At 41.8% G+C, this 15,499-nt stretch overlaps 1 protein-coding gene across 4 annotated transcripts in view; it reads right to left on the bottom strand.

Annotated features, from left to right (window-relative positions):
* The window catches only part of LOC127434675 (NXPE family member 3-like), a 28,095-nt gene extending 21,594 nt beyond the window's left edge, over positions 1–6,501 (bottom strand). Inside the window, exons 1-3 of one of the 4 annotated variants that reach the window (XM_051687577.1) lie at positions 6,449–6,501; positions 6,045–6,109; positions 4,881–4,984 (exon numbers count right to left, since the gene is read on the bottom strand). Coding sequence is in view for 1 of the 4 variants with exons in the window: in XM_051687576.1 (XP_051543536.1) it covers positions 6,045–6,047 (3 nt within the window). In the remaining 3 variants the exon portion in view is untranslated. Of the gene's footprint in view, positions 1–4,880; positions 5,001–6,044; positions 6,110–6,448 lie in introns of those variants that run through there. The other 3 variants (XM_051687578.1, XM_051687579.1, XM_051687576.1) reach the window with 3 other exon arrangements.
* Between the last annotated feature and the right edge of the window lie 8,998 nt (positions 6,502–15,499).

The raw sequence follows: 15,499 nt of genomic DNA, 5'->3' as shown, positions 1-15,499 counted from the left end.
CTGCAGGATGGCCATGGCATGCACGGTGAAGGTGGCCTGTCCTGCAGCACTGTAAGCCTTGGTCATCAAGGACGATGTGAACTTACAGGCCCTGGATGGGAGCCTAGGATGATTCCGCTAGATGGCCTTTTTTGTGGGCACAGGTGCACTGCAATTGCTTGCTCCGCCCGAGGAACCTCCGTGTACCCCCTGGCTGCCCCGCCATTGATGGTAGTGAGAGCGGAAGAACCCACGAAATGGGACCGGGCAGTGAAAGGTGCCTGCCATGACTTTGTGAGCTCCTCATGCACCTCCGGGAAGAAAGGAACTGGACAATTGGTTCCTGGGCTCAGAGCACCACACACAACTGAGCCCAGGAACCAATTGTCCAGCTGCGAACGCTCAGGGCAGGGTAGAGGGTTCCATTCCAGCCCGACGCTCGCGTCGGCCCAGGCAAGCATGGCCGTCAGCTCCGTGTCCACAAAAGTCCACTCTCTGATGCTGTGATCAACACCTCATCCTCATCTCAAGCCCTGAATGAGCATTAAGCACACCCTGGGGCGAGCCTCCTGACTCATCCGTGAACTCAACCGGTGGAAACAAGCATGGTGTGTAATGTGAGGTTCGTGGGGATTCACCCAGCAGAAATGCTCCAGTTGAAGCCCCCAAATCGCCCCCAGCGCTAGCCGCCGTGGCCTTGTGCATGCAAGCAGAAGGACCAGGACAGGGAGTGGCTGGAGTGGCTTTTCCTCTATAAAAGAAAGAAAGCCACGATCGCAACATTGCCATGAACACGAGCCATCAACGAACGCTGTCTCAGCGTGACTACGGCCCATAAACGTGAGACAGCGATTGTGGCCATCAGAGGATGAAAGATACCGACTGCAACCAGGAACTGCACATAGACGGAAGGCATCTTTAAAAAGATGCTCTTTAGTTGTGTGGCTGCTGAAGCGCCCTGGGGCATTCTCTGCAATTATCCGTGTGAGGAAAGAGAACCCGCTGTAAATGCACCATATATCCAACAGCCTGAACACTTCTTGAGGTGAATGAAACACCAGTGAGAAGCTCTGCACTGATCGGCTCCAAAGAACAAATCTGAATGAGTGAATGCAAGCTGTCTCCTTTTATACCCATATGTCCGGGGGAGTGGCATGCAAATTCCACTCGCCAATTCTCATTGGCCTTTTCTCAAATGTCAGAGGTGATTGGGGCTCCCAAGTTCGACCCCTAGTGTCACTACATCGACACAACGTCGAGTGAGTGACAGATAGGGAACATCATATTTCTGAATTTTTGGGAAGAATTTATAAGCGCTAAATCTGTTTATAAACTAAAACATGCTGTGCGCAGCACGACGGAAGTCTGCAGGGCACATCATCATGATCACAGCAGCTTGCATAAACTGCCACCAGTGTCCTCTCTTCTCTAGTTTCTCCAAGACAATCTGCCCTGTCACTATACAAGAACTGTAATACTCTGATTTTCTGCATATTTTATTCTGGAAAGGAGCCGTTCATTCAGGTATGATGGAACCGTCTGAACACATTTAACCACTGATCAAACTTCAATTGTTTTTAAGGTAGGCAATGTTTTAAATGTGTCAAACATTAACACAATGTAGTTAGACATACACTATATTGCCAAAAGTATTCGCTCACCCATCCAAATAATTGAATTCAGGTGTTCCAATCACTTCCATGGCCACAGGTGTATAAAATGAAGCACCTAGGCATGCAGACTGCTTCTACAAACATTTGTAAAAGAATGGGCCGCTCTCAGGAGCTCAATGAATTCCAGCGTGGTACTGTGATAGGATGCCACCTGTGCAACAAGTCCAGTCGTGAAATTTCCTCGCTACTAAATATTCCACAGTCAACTGTCAGTGGTATTATAACAAAGTGGAAGCTATTGGGAATGACAGCAACTCAGCCACGAAGTGGTAGGCCACGTAAAATGACAAAGCGGGGTCAGCGGATGCTGAGGCGCATAGTACACAGAGGTTGCCAACTTTCTGCTGAGTAAATCACTACAGACCTCCAAAGTTCATGTGGCCTTCAGATTAGCTCAAGAACAGTGCGTAGAGAGCTTCATGGAATGGGTTTCCATGGCCGAGCAGCTGTATCCAAGCCATACATCACCAAGTGCAATGCAAAGCATCGGATGCAGTGGTGTAAAGCACGCCGCTGGACTATAGAGCAGTGGAGACGCGTTCTCTGGAGTGACGAATCACGCTTCTCCATCTGGCAATCTGATGGACGATTCTGGGTTTGGCGATTGCCAGGAGAACGGTACTTGTCTGACTGCATTGTGCCAACTGTGAAGTTTGGAGGAGGGGGGATTATGGTGTGGGGTTGTTTTTCAGGAGCTGGGCATGACCCCTTAGTTCCAGTGAAAGGAACTCTGAATGCTTCAGCATACCAAGAGATTTTGGACAATTCCATGCTCCCAACTTTGTGGGAACAGTTTGGGGATGGCCCCTTCCTGTTCCAACATGACTGCGCACCAGTGCACAAAGCAAGGTCCATAAAGACATGGATGAGCCAGTTTGGTGTGGAAAAACTTGACTGGCCTGCACAGAGTCCTGACCTCAACCCGATAGAGCACCTTTGGGATGAATTAGAGCGAAGACTGCGAGCCAGGCCTTCTCGTCCAACATCAGTGTCTGACCTCACAAATGCGCTTCTGGAAGAATGGTCAAAAATTCCCATAAACACACTCCTAAACCTTGTGGAAAGCCTTTCCAGAAGAGTTGAAGCTGTTATAGCTGCAAAGGGTGGGCCGACGTCATATGAAACCCTATGGATTAAGAATGGGATGTCATTTAAGTTCATATGCGTCTAAAGGCAGATGAGCTAATACTTTTGGCAATATAGTGTATATGTGGGGATTTCTAGTTTACTTTACTACTAGTATATGTCTAAAACAAACTTTTTAACAGGGCCTCGGGGCAAAAATGCCACCAAAATTGACAAAAATATCCCAGAAATTCAAAATATGGGGGCAAAAAATGCCCACGCAACAAGTTCCCATGTTTTATTAATATCTGATATTTTTCTCTCACCGTCTGGTTCCTCACACCATCGCGTGCACAGACGGGCTCTCCGCTTCTATCAATCCGCATCAGTTCGGTATTGTACTCCCGCATTAAATTCCGTAACCGCTCACCCCTCTTGTTCAAAATAAACTGTCCTAGCGGGTAACATTCTCTCTTCCGGTGCTGTACTGTACTGACCTGCCCTGTCTTACCCGCTAGAGGCCAAAAGTGTGCAAGGGATGGATGTTATATAAAGAAGGTATGAGAAACCACAAAACATAATGTACCCAAATGTTACAATTTACTTAATAATAATAATAATAATAATAATATCTCAATATGTTAAATAACCATAATGTTAATTAAGACTTTATTATTACAACTGTAATACAATAATACATACACAGAACAACCACGTTTAGTGTTTGAATTAATCATATCTCTCACTAAACACTGTGTGAAAAGTTTATTTTTCCCATATTTTATTCAGTTGACATGCAGGAGTTGATAACCGTTTGCTTAATAAACTCATTCCATATCTGGATAATTGTTGCAATATCATAGAGGATAAAATTCCTCCTCTATGATATTGCATTATATTAGTTTTGTACAGTATGTTAACTTAATAGCCAAAATACTTGGGCATACATGAATGAGAATAAACCTGAAATAGGAATGTGTTTCAGTCATAATGCACATGATGTAGCTTTGTAGAAGCTGTAGACAGACATTTAGAATGTTAAAAATGGCTATTTCTATTTAAATAAATGTTGTATTCTTAAAATGTTCTGTTTGTCCAAGAATCCTCTTGCAGCAATGCAGGTCTTTGGCATTTAGAAGCTGCTAGTTTAGGACCTGCGAGGAGTCTGTTTCTCAAACTAGAGACTGTGATTTACTTTCTTTTTGTTGTGCATCTTGCTGTCCACTTCCCTTTCTATCCTGGGTCATAATATTTCTCAGTACTTCTACTTGTACTCAAGTTAATTATTTCTTGAGTATCAGTACTTTAACTTAGTAAAAAAAAAAAAAAAAAAAAATAAATAAATAAATAAATAAAAAAAATCTGTACTGTTTTCACCACTGATTGTAATGGTTTAAGTTCCAAAAGTGTATTGGGTCAATAGAGATCCTAGGTATGTAACAGTATAATTTGTTTTTTTCTTTTTTGCATAAATTATATTTTTATGATTATTTCATATCTATATAAGTTTATCACAGGATAGAGACATGAGTAGTATGTTCATACAATTAAATACTAAATCACGTTAATTTTCTGTGCAGCAATGAATTGTCAACACTGGTAAATTATCAATATTTTATATGCGTGTGCACACATACACATACAGGTGGTGCTGATGTTTCAGTGATTGATTTGATGTACATTTGATGTGCTATTTGTTGAAGAAACAGCATAAAAGTAAACTATAGCAAGTACAACACATGAACAGTATGATATGACTATTGTCATTTGGGTGTACTACTGAAATAATGTAAGTTGTGAATCTATTTAGACTCAATAAGTGCCTGAGAAAATACAGATGTGTAACCTACATGTAACTTACGTGCAGCTTATGTGTTATGTGTAGCTCGATATGTTTTTGACAGCCGGTTGCGTCTCATGAAATGTCAGTGTGAAAGTAACGAATCCTGTTCTAGGTTTGTCCTGATTTGTTGCATTATCTCTTTGATTTATGAAAAATAAAACATCAAAATATATAAAAAATATAGTTAATTCTATTAATTTCCTTAGACAAACATTTTCAGTCAGCATATCTTTTCTGTTTCAATATGGCAATGCCCTTCTGTACAAAGAGAGGTCCATAAAAATTGTTTATTGAGTCAGGTGTAGAAGAACTTAACTAACCTGTTTGCCACGTACCTTTGGCCACGTAGTATTATTACTTTGTGCCACAAGCCATTTGATACTATGTTAAGAGGCAGGCAAGGAATGTTCATGGTTGACTATTCCTTCATGATGTAAAAGCTCACACACACACACACACACACACACACACACACACACACACACACACACACACACACACAAAACGTATGTACACTGTTTCAGATAGCATTTCTGAAATATTTCTACTTGATCTGACCCTTAAAAAGCACTCTTGTTGGCATAGCCTAAAGTATTTAGGATAATTTAGTCATATTCAATAATAATTTTAACTTGAATGAAACCAGTTAATTTAGCTGCTACCAAACGATGAACATTTTTAGGTTACCTGACGAAACATTCATTACATATTAGCATATAATTAATTGAAAACATTTCACAACAAGGTTGTATTCTAACATTAGTTAAATACATCAGTTATTATGAACTAACAATGAACAATACTTTTACAGCACTTATTAATCTGGGTTATTGTTAATTTCAACATACACAAACATATTTTAAAATTAAAAGTTGTGCACATTAACATTAATTAATGCAGAACTAACTGGAACTAACAATGAATAATTGCATTTCTTATCTTAATAAAAGTTAACCAAGCCTAATAAATGCTTCAAATAATTATTGTTCATTGTTAGTTCATGATATCTAATGCATAAGCTAATGTTTGCAAATAGAATCTTCTCAAATAGAATGTTGTATTAATCAACATTAGTTAACGCCATACTGTAGTTAACATGAACTAACAATTAACAATACTTGCATTTCTGCATTCATACTTGCAATAATACAGCATTACTTAATCTTTGTAGACTTACATACTAATACATATATACTTTATTTATACATTTAAAATTGTATACAGTAACATTAGTTCATGCAATGTGAACTAACAAGAGCAAACAATGAACAGTAGAAGTTGATAAATTAACATTAACCAAGATTAATAATCAACCAAGCATTAAATTAATTGAAATTAGTAACTATTGTTAGTCTACAGTACCTAAAGCATTAAATGATTTTAACAAATATAATCTTATTGTAAACTGTTACTGTCAAACTAATGTTATATAATAATAATATTAATTGAGTTTAATACTTTAATATGTTTTCTTATGAACTTACCATACAGGTTAAAGTCCAAAGACATAGTAGTAATACACAAATGTGACGTTGCCTTAACCTGTGAACTGATAAAACACAAACTTATACCAAAACTGTAAAAGTGGTTGCATGCATTTTTTACTGTTAGGAGTTATTTTTACAGGATCTAACCCATAAAAAAAACTTTTTTAGTAACCTAATTTAGTCATATATATTATTTTAATATACAGACAAATTTATACAATACATTAAAAATCTTATAAAAAAACAAAACAAAAAAACAATAACAACTAAGTTTTGTACTTAAAATTAAAAAAAAAAAAAATGTTTTTGTAGCTTAAAACATTCAAACTTGCACTTCTGCAAACTATTTAAACCTATAATTGGTTAATACATATGTTAATACATTTTTTAATACTAGTTACCTGAAGAATCATTTGTTGGTGCAATGAACATGGTTGTGTCTGTTCCTTTCCTAATTCATCACCGTCACTAACTCCTAAATAAAGCACTGAAAAGCATGCTGCTTTGTGAATGGGGCGTTTACAAATGCCCAAACATTTGCATAGATACACTTTCACACTTTTTTATTTCCTGATGGTTATCCAAATCTATTGTTGTCCATTAATACCTACGGAAGCCCTGAACCGCACTGTAAAAAAATAATAACATTTCACTAGGTACATTTCTTTTTTTTTATGTGTCTGTGCCTAATGGAGTTTATGTTGTACTATTTTTTTTCTCCAAAAATATAATTTTTCTCTCCAAAAATAGTTTTATCTCCCCCAATTTTTTTTTCTCTTCAATAGGCAACACATGAGAATTTGTTTTGTTTTTTTGCTTGCTAGCTAATAATTAGCATGCGATACCAGCCTCAGCCACCAGGTGCCACTATCAGTAAGCATGAAATCTTGTGCTTAAGGTGACAGATGACAGTTGTGGTACTCTTCTTTCTTTATGAAGCAGAGAGCCACCGCGGCTGCTCCCCGACCCGGTCCATCCTGTGATGAAGCACAGGCGGCTGGGGCGGCGAGCAGCATGGGCAATTTGGATGGGGTTGTGGGAGTCTATCCGCCGGCTCAGTCCCCACGGACCTCCCATCCCCCAGCAAGCTCGTTCTGCCCGGTAGAGTTCACGAGCGATGCAGGCAGTCCGCCTCAGGGCAGATTTAATGTCTCGTTCGGGGCTCGCAATGAGGATGAGTTGTCGGTCGCATCATCGGAGGGTGGGCTGCTGCTTTTGGAAGCGGACAAATCGACTGAGCTCCTGCTCTTGAAACGGACGCTGAGTTAGCATCCGTGCTTGCCCGGGCAGCTGCGAACATCGGGCTTGAGTGGAACCCTCCGCCCTGCCCTGAGCGTTCGCAGCTGGACATTTGGATTCTGGGCTCGGGGCGCGACTCGCAGCCGTGCCCTGCCCAGGTGCCTTTCTTCCCGGAAGTGCACGAGGAGCTCGCGAAGTCGTGGAAGGCGCCTTTCTCCGCCGGTTCGCGCTTCCCCAGGTAGAGCGTGCTGTGGCGGTGCACTTATGCCCACAGAGCACAGCCACCTGGAGGAACCGACCAAGGCTTCCTTCCAAGGCTTGTAAGTTTTCTTCGTCATTAGTGACAAAGGCTTACAATGCCACAGACCAGGCTGCCTCTGCCCTGCATGCCATGGCCATGCTGCAGGTTCACCAGGCCAAGGCACTTAAAGATCTGTACGAGGGTAGGACCGACCCAGGGCTGATGCAGGAATTGCGCACCGCGACCGACCTCGCTCTACGGATGACAAAGGTCACAGCGCACGCCCTGGGTCAGACGATGTCCACCTTGGTGGTCCAAGAGCAACACCTGTGGCTCGACCTTGCGGAGATGTGTGATGCCGAGAAGGTTCGCTTTCTCGATGTGCCCATCTCCCAAGGGGGGCTTTTTGGCGATACTGTTGAGGACTTCACCATTCAGTTTTCGACAGTAAAGAAGCAGACGGAGGCCATAAAACACATCTTGCCACTGCATGACTCGGCTACCTACAGGCCTCTGAATTCCCACGCTCTGTCTGCCTCTCGCCAAGTCCGTCCTCCTGTGGCGTCGTCCCCGGCTCCCCCCAGAGAAGAAGATTCTCCCGCAGGAAGGTGGCACCGCCTGCCTGTCAGCCGGCCGCTAAGAACCCCGGACAGGCTTCGAAGCGGCCCTGACACAGGCGACCCAGGAATGAGGTTGTTGACTCCGACTGGCCTGACCCAGGTGAGCACACGGGCTGCACTCCCACCCCTGGGCCAGCACGAGATGAGTGCACCTCCACCTATAACATCGCCGGGTGCCCACTGGACCCTGGCACCCAACTTGTCGGTAAAAGAACAGTTTCTTCACTCCCTGGGTCATTCCCTAATTCCCTCGCGACAGCACTGAAAGTATTCCTGGTCAGCAAGCGGGACGCGAGTACCTCGTGTTCCCTTGTTCTCCATAGATGGGAAGCCAGCAAACAGGTAAGTTCGGCGGTTCTCGGGGCCACTCACCCGCCCCAACCTCCGGCCACTGTTGCGGGCTGGCAGAGCAGTACGCCACCCCCGGATGATCTTCCCGGTCGGGCGTCGGCTCTACCTCGCCACGAACCACCCACCCCGGAAATGATAAAACCGATTGTCCCTCTGGTGCCATTAGCGCAGAGGCTGGGAGCCTGGTTAGTGCTCTCCCGCCAGTCGCGATAGCTTATCAGGACGATCCGTCTTGGCTATGAGATCCAGTTCACCTGATGTCCGCCCAGGTTCAGTGGTATCCTCTCCACCTTGGTGCGAATCGAGGATGCCTCGGTCCTTCGCGCGGAGCCCGTCCCTCTAGCCGAGATGCACAAGGGCTTCTACAGCCCTTATTTGATCATGCCCAAGTGAGGGGGTGGGTTGCGCCCAATTCTGTATCTGCGTACCTTGAACACAACCTTACACAGGCTTCCGTTCAAGATGCTGACGCAGAAGCACATCCTGGCATCGGTGTGACATCGGGATTGGTTCACGGCCATCGACCTGAAGGACACGTACTTCCATGTATCAATCCTCCCTTGACACAGACTTCGGTTTGCCTTCGAGGGGCGAGCATACCAGTACAAGATCCTCCCCTTCGGTCTGTCCCTGTCCCCTCGTGTCTTTACCAAAGTCGCAGAGGCTGCCCTGGCCCCGCTAAGGGAGAAGGGCATTCGCATCCTCAATTATCTCGACGACTGGCTGATCCTAGCTCACTCGCGAGACCTATTGTGTGCGCACAGGGACCCGGTGCTTCAGCACCTCCACTGACTGGGGCTTCAGGTCAACCGGGAAAAGAGCAAGCTCTCCCCTGTGCAGAGCATCTCTTTTCTCGGCATGGAGCTGGACTCGGTCACCATGACAGCACACCTCACGAACAAGCGTGCACAGTCAGTGCTGGCCTGCCTGAAGACCTTCAGGTGGAGGACAGCGGTGCCACTAAAATAATTTCAGAGGCTCCTGGGGCATATGGCATCCTCGGCGGCGGTACTTCCCCTCGGGTTGATGCATATGAGACTGCTTCAGCACTGGCTGCAGACTCAAGTCCCGTGGTGGGCATGGTGCCATGGCACCCAGCATGTGACTATCACGCCTCGGTGTCGCCACACCTTCAGCCCATGGGGAGCTAGCATTTGGGCCGTAAGGGAAACTGTTAAGAGATTTACTACAATGAGTGAGGTTTTACCATAATACAATTCTACTGTTACCATGGACACCGCATATCTGCCAACTTTCAGAAGATCGGAAATTGCCCCGAACAACACTTGGGCAATTTTACCACATAGAAAATACTGTAACTTTAAAATTAAAATAAAAACATATTATAAAGGTTTTAAAAGTTTATCAGTATCATTATTTATCAGTATCATTATTAATGTGTAAATTATTGTCTGACTCTGAAGCAGCACATAAACAGCATTGTCACGTGTCACCTGTTTGTTTTCACAGCACTTTTCAGAATGCACCAATCACAGTCGTTTATAATTAGGCTACTGCATAAATATTTCATCAAACCTATTTTCTTGAGGATACACAGGTGGATTTCCATTTGTATCTGTACAATTCTCTAATTTAACCGATTCAAATACTTTTTTTGTGTGTACACATTTTTTCTGTGTAAATGAGTTTTGCATGCAGACCAGTTAATGGAGGATTCTGCTTTTACAGCCGGCAGGCAAGTGCCCTTTTGAGGAAGACACCTTTCAAATACTGTGCCAGGTAGGGGTGTATTAGAGGTGCAAGATGTTAAGATGCTTTCATAACTGTGCAGAGGACTGATTGCCATCCCAAATTAAGAATATTAGTGGTGTAGGATATACTGTAGAGGCCTAAAAATTTGAGATATTAACTTGCGGTATGATTTTAATGCTTCCATTCGTACAGTTTATAAAGATGCAGAGAGCAGATAATACTGGGCACACTTCTGGTTCATGTGTGTTCCTATTAGATTGCCCTCCAGCTTGTTAGTGATTTCTCATATTGCGTGACCGTCAAATCTATACTCCTGCAACAGATTTTCATCGCTAAAATGGTCTAAACTTGGTTGTCCCTATCGTGAAAAATTCACCTCGGCACACAATACTCTTCAGTTGGATGTATAAACGAAGCCATTTCTTCATTTTTAGAAACCTTGTAACTCTATACTTAAGGTTTCAGCAGTTACAGAAATATTCAAACTAGCCCGTCTGGCACCAACAATCATGCCACGGTCCAAATCACTGAGGTCACATTTTTTTCCCATTCTGATGGTTGATGTGAACATAAACTGAAGCTCCTGACCCGTATCTGCATGATTTTATGCACTGCACTGCTGTCACATGATTGGCTAATTAGATAATCGTATGGATGATTGTTGGTGCCAGACAGTCTGGTTTGAGTATTTCTGTAACTGCTGATCTCCTGGGATTTTCACACACAAAATCCTCTAGTCTCTAGAATTGACTCAGAATGGTGCCAAAAACAAAAAACATCCAGTGAGGGGCAGTTCTGCAGATGGAAATGCCTTGTTGATGAGAGAGGTCAGACTGGTAAAGTCTACGGTGACTCGGATAACCGCTCTGTAAAATTGTGGTGAGAAGAATATCATCTCAGAATGCTGTTCTGAGATGAGGGTTGCCGCTATTTTAGCGGCTGTTTTGGAGGGGGATCTACACAATATTAGGCTGGTGGTTTTAATGTTGTGGCTGATATATATATATATACACATACATACTTTTTTTAATTTATTTTTTTACTTAAACTGGTTGGGATGTGTGAAAAAAAAATAAAAAATTACAGGTCAACACACTCCAGATTTGCTAAATTTGATCCATAACAGTCAGTAATGTTGGCAGTAGTCGAGTGACCATGTTGTGCAACTTGCAGTGCTGGGAGGTTTAAATTGTAAACATTTTCAATTTCAAAATTCAGCCTTGAAGACAAGCCCCTTGTTGCCACCATGAGTATGACACATGACAAGCCACTTGTGCGCAGTGCATTTGGGTTGGTCCATGAGGGGAGTGTCTTGTCTTACCAGCAGCCCAATTCAGTGTCACAGTACATCATGCTGCATGATGCTCCACCAACTCCACCCCTGCCTTTGGAAGGATACAATCTCGCTCCCAATGAATATATATTTGTCTTCACTTAGGAAGAGCTCATACACCTTAAAAGCCTAAACACACCATTAGAAATGGCTCACAAAATTGAGGCTGCAACACGTGAGCAAAGCACTTGTCCTGACTGGCAGCAACTTTGGAAACCAAGTGTGACCCCCCTCTCGATTTCGGGAGGTCTGCCATGTCAGAGGCCTGAGCTCCGCAGAGTCCCTTGCAGAGCGCATCATCAGGAGGAGCAAACAGACAGCAGAAATGAGAAGAGCAGAAATGGAGTCAGAGGTTACAGTTGAATACTGCAAGTTGACTAACGTCATCTACTCACCCTGTGGTCTACTCATCCACCCAGATGCCCCCTGGCTTGGTGCCTCCCCTGGCGGTGTAGTGTTTGATCCCACAGAATATCCTCAATTTGGCTTGTTGATATAAAATGCCCTAATGCCAAAAACTTTGATGACTGCAAATATTTGCAAATGGAGCATGGCACCATCACAACTCTGGAATGCAGTGGTGTGACTTTGTGGTGTGGGCTAAGGAAGACTATTTTGTTCAGCACATCTACAGTGACACTGACACACAGAAACATATCAGAGTGAAGGCAGATTATTATTCTGTTATTCTACATTTACACATACATGCACAAATACCTGTCAATGAAACATTAAATCAGAATTAACATTTACATTTAGCGAAATAAAGGCCAATGAAATAAAAGTGATTAAACAATGTTTATTAAAATATGAAATGTGATTTTCTTATTTGTACTTTAGCATTTACAGCTACAGTTCACAGCAAAATAAATGTTTACAAAAAATAATTGAGATTCTTGTTTGACCCATGTCTTAACTAGTGCTTTGTTCTGATAATGTTTACATGCAACTGTAAACAACTGATTAATGTGTACAGAATGGGAAAGAGTGATGACACCATCAAACAGTTTGTTTTCTTTGATCCTCCTGATGACTTGTTCCACATGCATTCTCAGTCGTGTTATGACTTGTGTTTCTCTCACCTGGTAAGCTGGCATTGATCAGGAAGCCCTTGTCCACCATAAGTGCCATGTCCTCTGTCACTAAACTGGTTATTCCTGACTGTTTAATGATCTCCTTATCGCTCATTGATCCAACATAAAGCTGAGAGACAAATGTCACAGCACCATGTGGGGCTATCCCAGTGAGTCCTTTCATAGTGCAGTGAGATTTGTAGTTTGAGTACAGTTCACTTTGAAGTAGTGGTGAGGATGGTGTTTGACACCTGAGCTCAGTGCAGTCAAGGATCACCTGAGTGTCTGGGAAGTCGTTAAACTCTTCAGGGAGGTTGGCTCTGACCTCAGCTGGTGACAGCCGCACACACACTGATCCCAATAGTGTGTAAAGGTAGTTTGTCCATGTTGAAATGATTCTGCTCACTGTGGATGGATGAACATGGAAGCGATGTCCCAGGTCTCTCTCCTTCAAACCAACTGACAGATACATGAGGAACAGAAAAATCTCATCGACTGGCTGCAGCAGCTGTCTCCGGGAAGGTAATAACATGTTAAAGGTAAGTTTTATCACATCATCGGCTGGGCAACGCTGTTAAGTTATACTGTATTGAGTGAGTGTTTTGAAGTTTAATCTTTAACTGAGAGTTTTTTTGTTTACCCCAAAATAAATTGTAATTATTTATGTTGTGCCAACGTGAATGACCTACTTTTGCCTTTTCTGTGGAAAAAAAGGATTTGTTTAGCAAAATGTCATCCTCAGTGTTCATTCATTTTCATTACAGCTTTTTCTTTCTCCAAAGAATGAAACTGAATGATGAATGAGGCTAAATTCTGCATAACATCTTGCAGTATGTGTTCCACAGAAGAAAGAAAGTCATATGGGTTTGGATTAACATAAGGGTGAGTGGATGATGACATTTTCATTTTAGGGTGAAACACCCTTAAATGTAAAATCATTGTGACTAGTACTCACTAATGTACTGTATCTGTTACAGTCATGGGTGTGCATGGGTAACCTCTTAATTTTTCTTAGCAGCAACTTTGGCCCTTGAAACACAAACTATTTTGTGAATAGATGGTTCGATTAGCCACCAAAAGGATATCAGGTGATCGTAGCTGGGAAATCTGTTTACAAAAGAAGCAGTGTATGTACTGTATTATAATGTATAAAATTTACATTAAATCCCACTTGTGTAAATTGTACTTAACGTGTAAGGCTATAACAAGCGTCAAAAAAGCTCAACATAATGCACCATAGCTTGTTTTTAACAGAAATGTCATTAGCTATGCTAAATGCTGGCATATCTGGTGTAGAATCGGATATCATCATCAGAGCTGACAAACCACTGCAATCCAAAATCTTGCTGCTCCTGTAGCTGATTCCTCAGGTCCTCTACTTCATTGGATAGTTCTTGTATTTTATAACTACTTAAGTATGATCATGAGAACTGTAGAGTAATCATGATCACTTGCTACATCCATGGGTATGGGTTCAACAGCATTTACCTTGACAGGTCTCTCACCTCTCCCATACACTGGGCTGCGGTGTAGGAAGGATGTAGTTGTTCCAATGAAAGAGCACTGGTACAGAACCCTTCACTAGTCTCCTTCGACCCTCTGCGGTTTACGGTTCAGTAAGTTGATCTGGTGTAAAATGTCTGCTACATTTACATTTACATCTACAGGTAACCCCCCCCCCCCAATAATAAAAACAAGCAAGTACAACCCCCCCAATATTTATACCATGATCGACAGGAACATGTAAATTCTTCACACTGTAACCCCACCCCCAATGTTCAAGCCAAATCTACGCCCTTGGTGAGGAGTAGCGATGAAATGGTCTCACCGTATGTTTACTGACCACTGCTTTCTCAAATCGGCCTCGATTAGAAAACTTAACGTCCCATTAAACTTTGAATATGATGCACACAGCGGAACACAACAGTGTTCCTTGTATTGCTTTTGCTGTCTTTGAAATGTACAAATCGTTTTGTGGACATTCATTTTGAACTGTTGTTTTGTAAATTTAACAGCAATGGCGGATGTATACCCACAACAGGAAACTAGCGGGACGCACTATTTCAAAGTAGAAGTACGTCATGAGGCTCAGTGCAAGTAGTCCATAGATGTTTTATTTTCGACCTAATAACGTTCTGATGTACTAACCAAAAAGTGAATGTTGATTCAACATCGAAAATGTATTAATGACTGATCTTGACCTTCACAACCAAAAATAGACATTGAATCGGTCTACTTGCTATCTGGGTAGGCCTTTTAAAAGTTGTTGTTTTATTACCAGAGGACATTGTTGAAAGATTCGTGGAATAGCATGAACTCATGACCACTATAAGTTAGTGTGTTTTTTAGCATCATGTTAAAAGTAATTTATGATTAACATTTGGTTTAATTATCATCAACACTGTAGAATTTACAAATCATTTTAATATAAAATATAATAAATTACTTTGAAATAGTTCTCTGTATCTCAACTGTTAAATCGATAATGTTTAAATGGTGTACATATTAGGATTGAGAATAAAATAAAAACTGTAAAATAATAAATTTCTTAAACATATTAATAATTACAAATCATTAGTCATAATGAGGAGTTTGAGCTTTAAATAACAAATAAAACATAAATTCACAAGTTTTATACATGATAGTTTGATATATGTTCGATGTAAGCATGTTTGTTTTAACATCCAGTTTATACACAGAATTAAACTTATTAAAATTTAATTAAACTTGTTTAAATCTTACTTTGTATTTCTTGATGCTGTGTGATATGGATTGTTGTGTTTAGTAGCCTACTTGTATGAAGTGTATGTGCTTTAAAAAAGTTGTAAATAAAAAGTTTTAAAAATGATAGTTTGTTAAATAATCATTGTGTGTTTGTTTTA

This window comes from Myxocyprinus asiaticus, chromosome 44 (assembly GCF_019703515.2).
Source record: "Myxocyprinus asiaticus isolate MX2 ecotype Aquarium Trade chromosome 44, UBuf_Myxa_2, whole genome shotgun sequence".
Classification (NCBI taxonomy): Eukaryota; Metazoa; Chordata; class Actinopteri; order Cypriniformes; family Catostomidae; genus Myxocyprinus; species Myxocyprinus asiaticus.
Note: the sequence above shows the minus strand (reverse complement) of the source record. Positions and strands in the feature narration are given on the sequence as shown.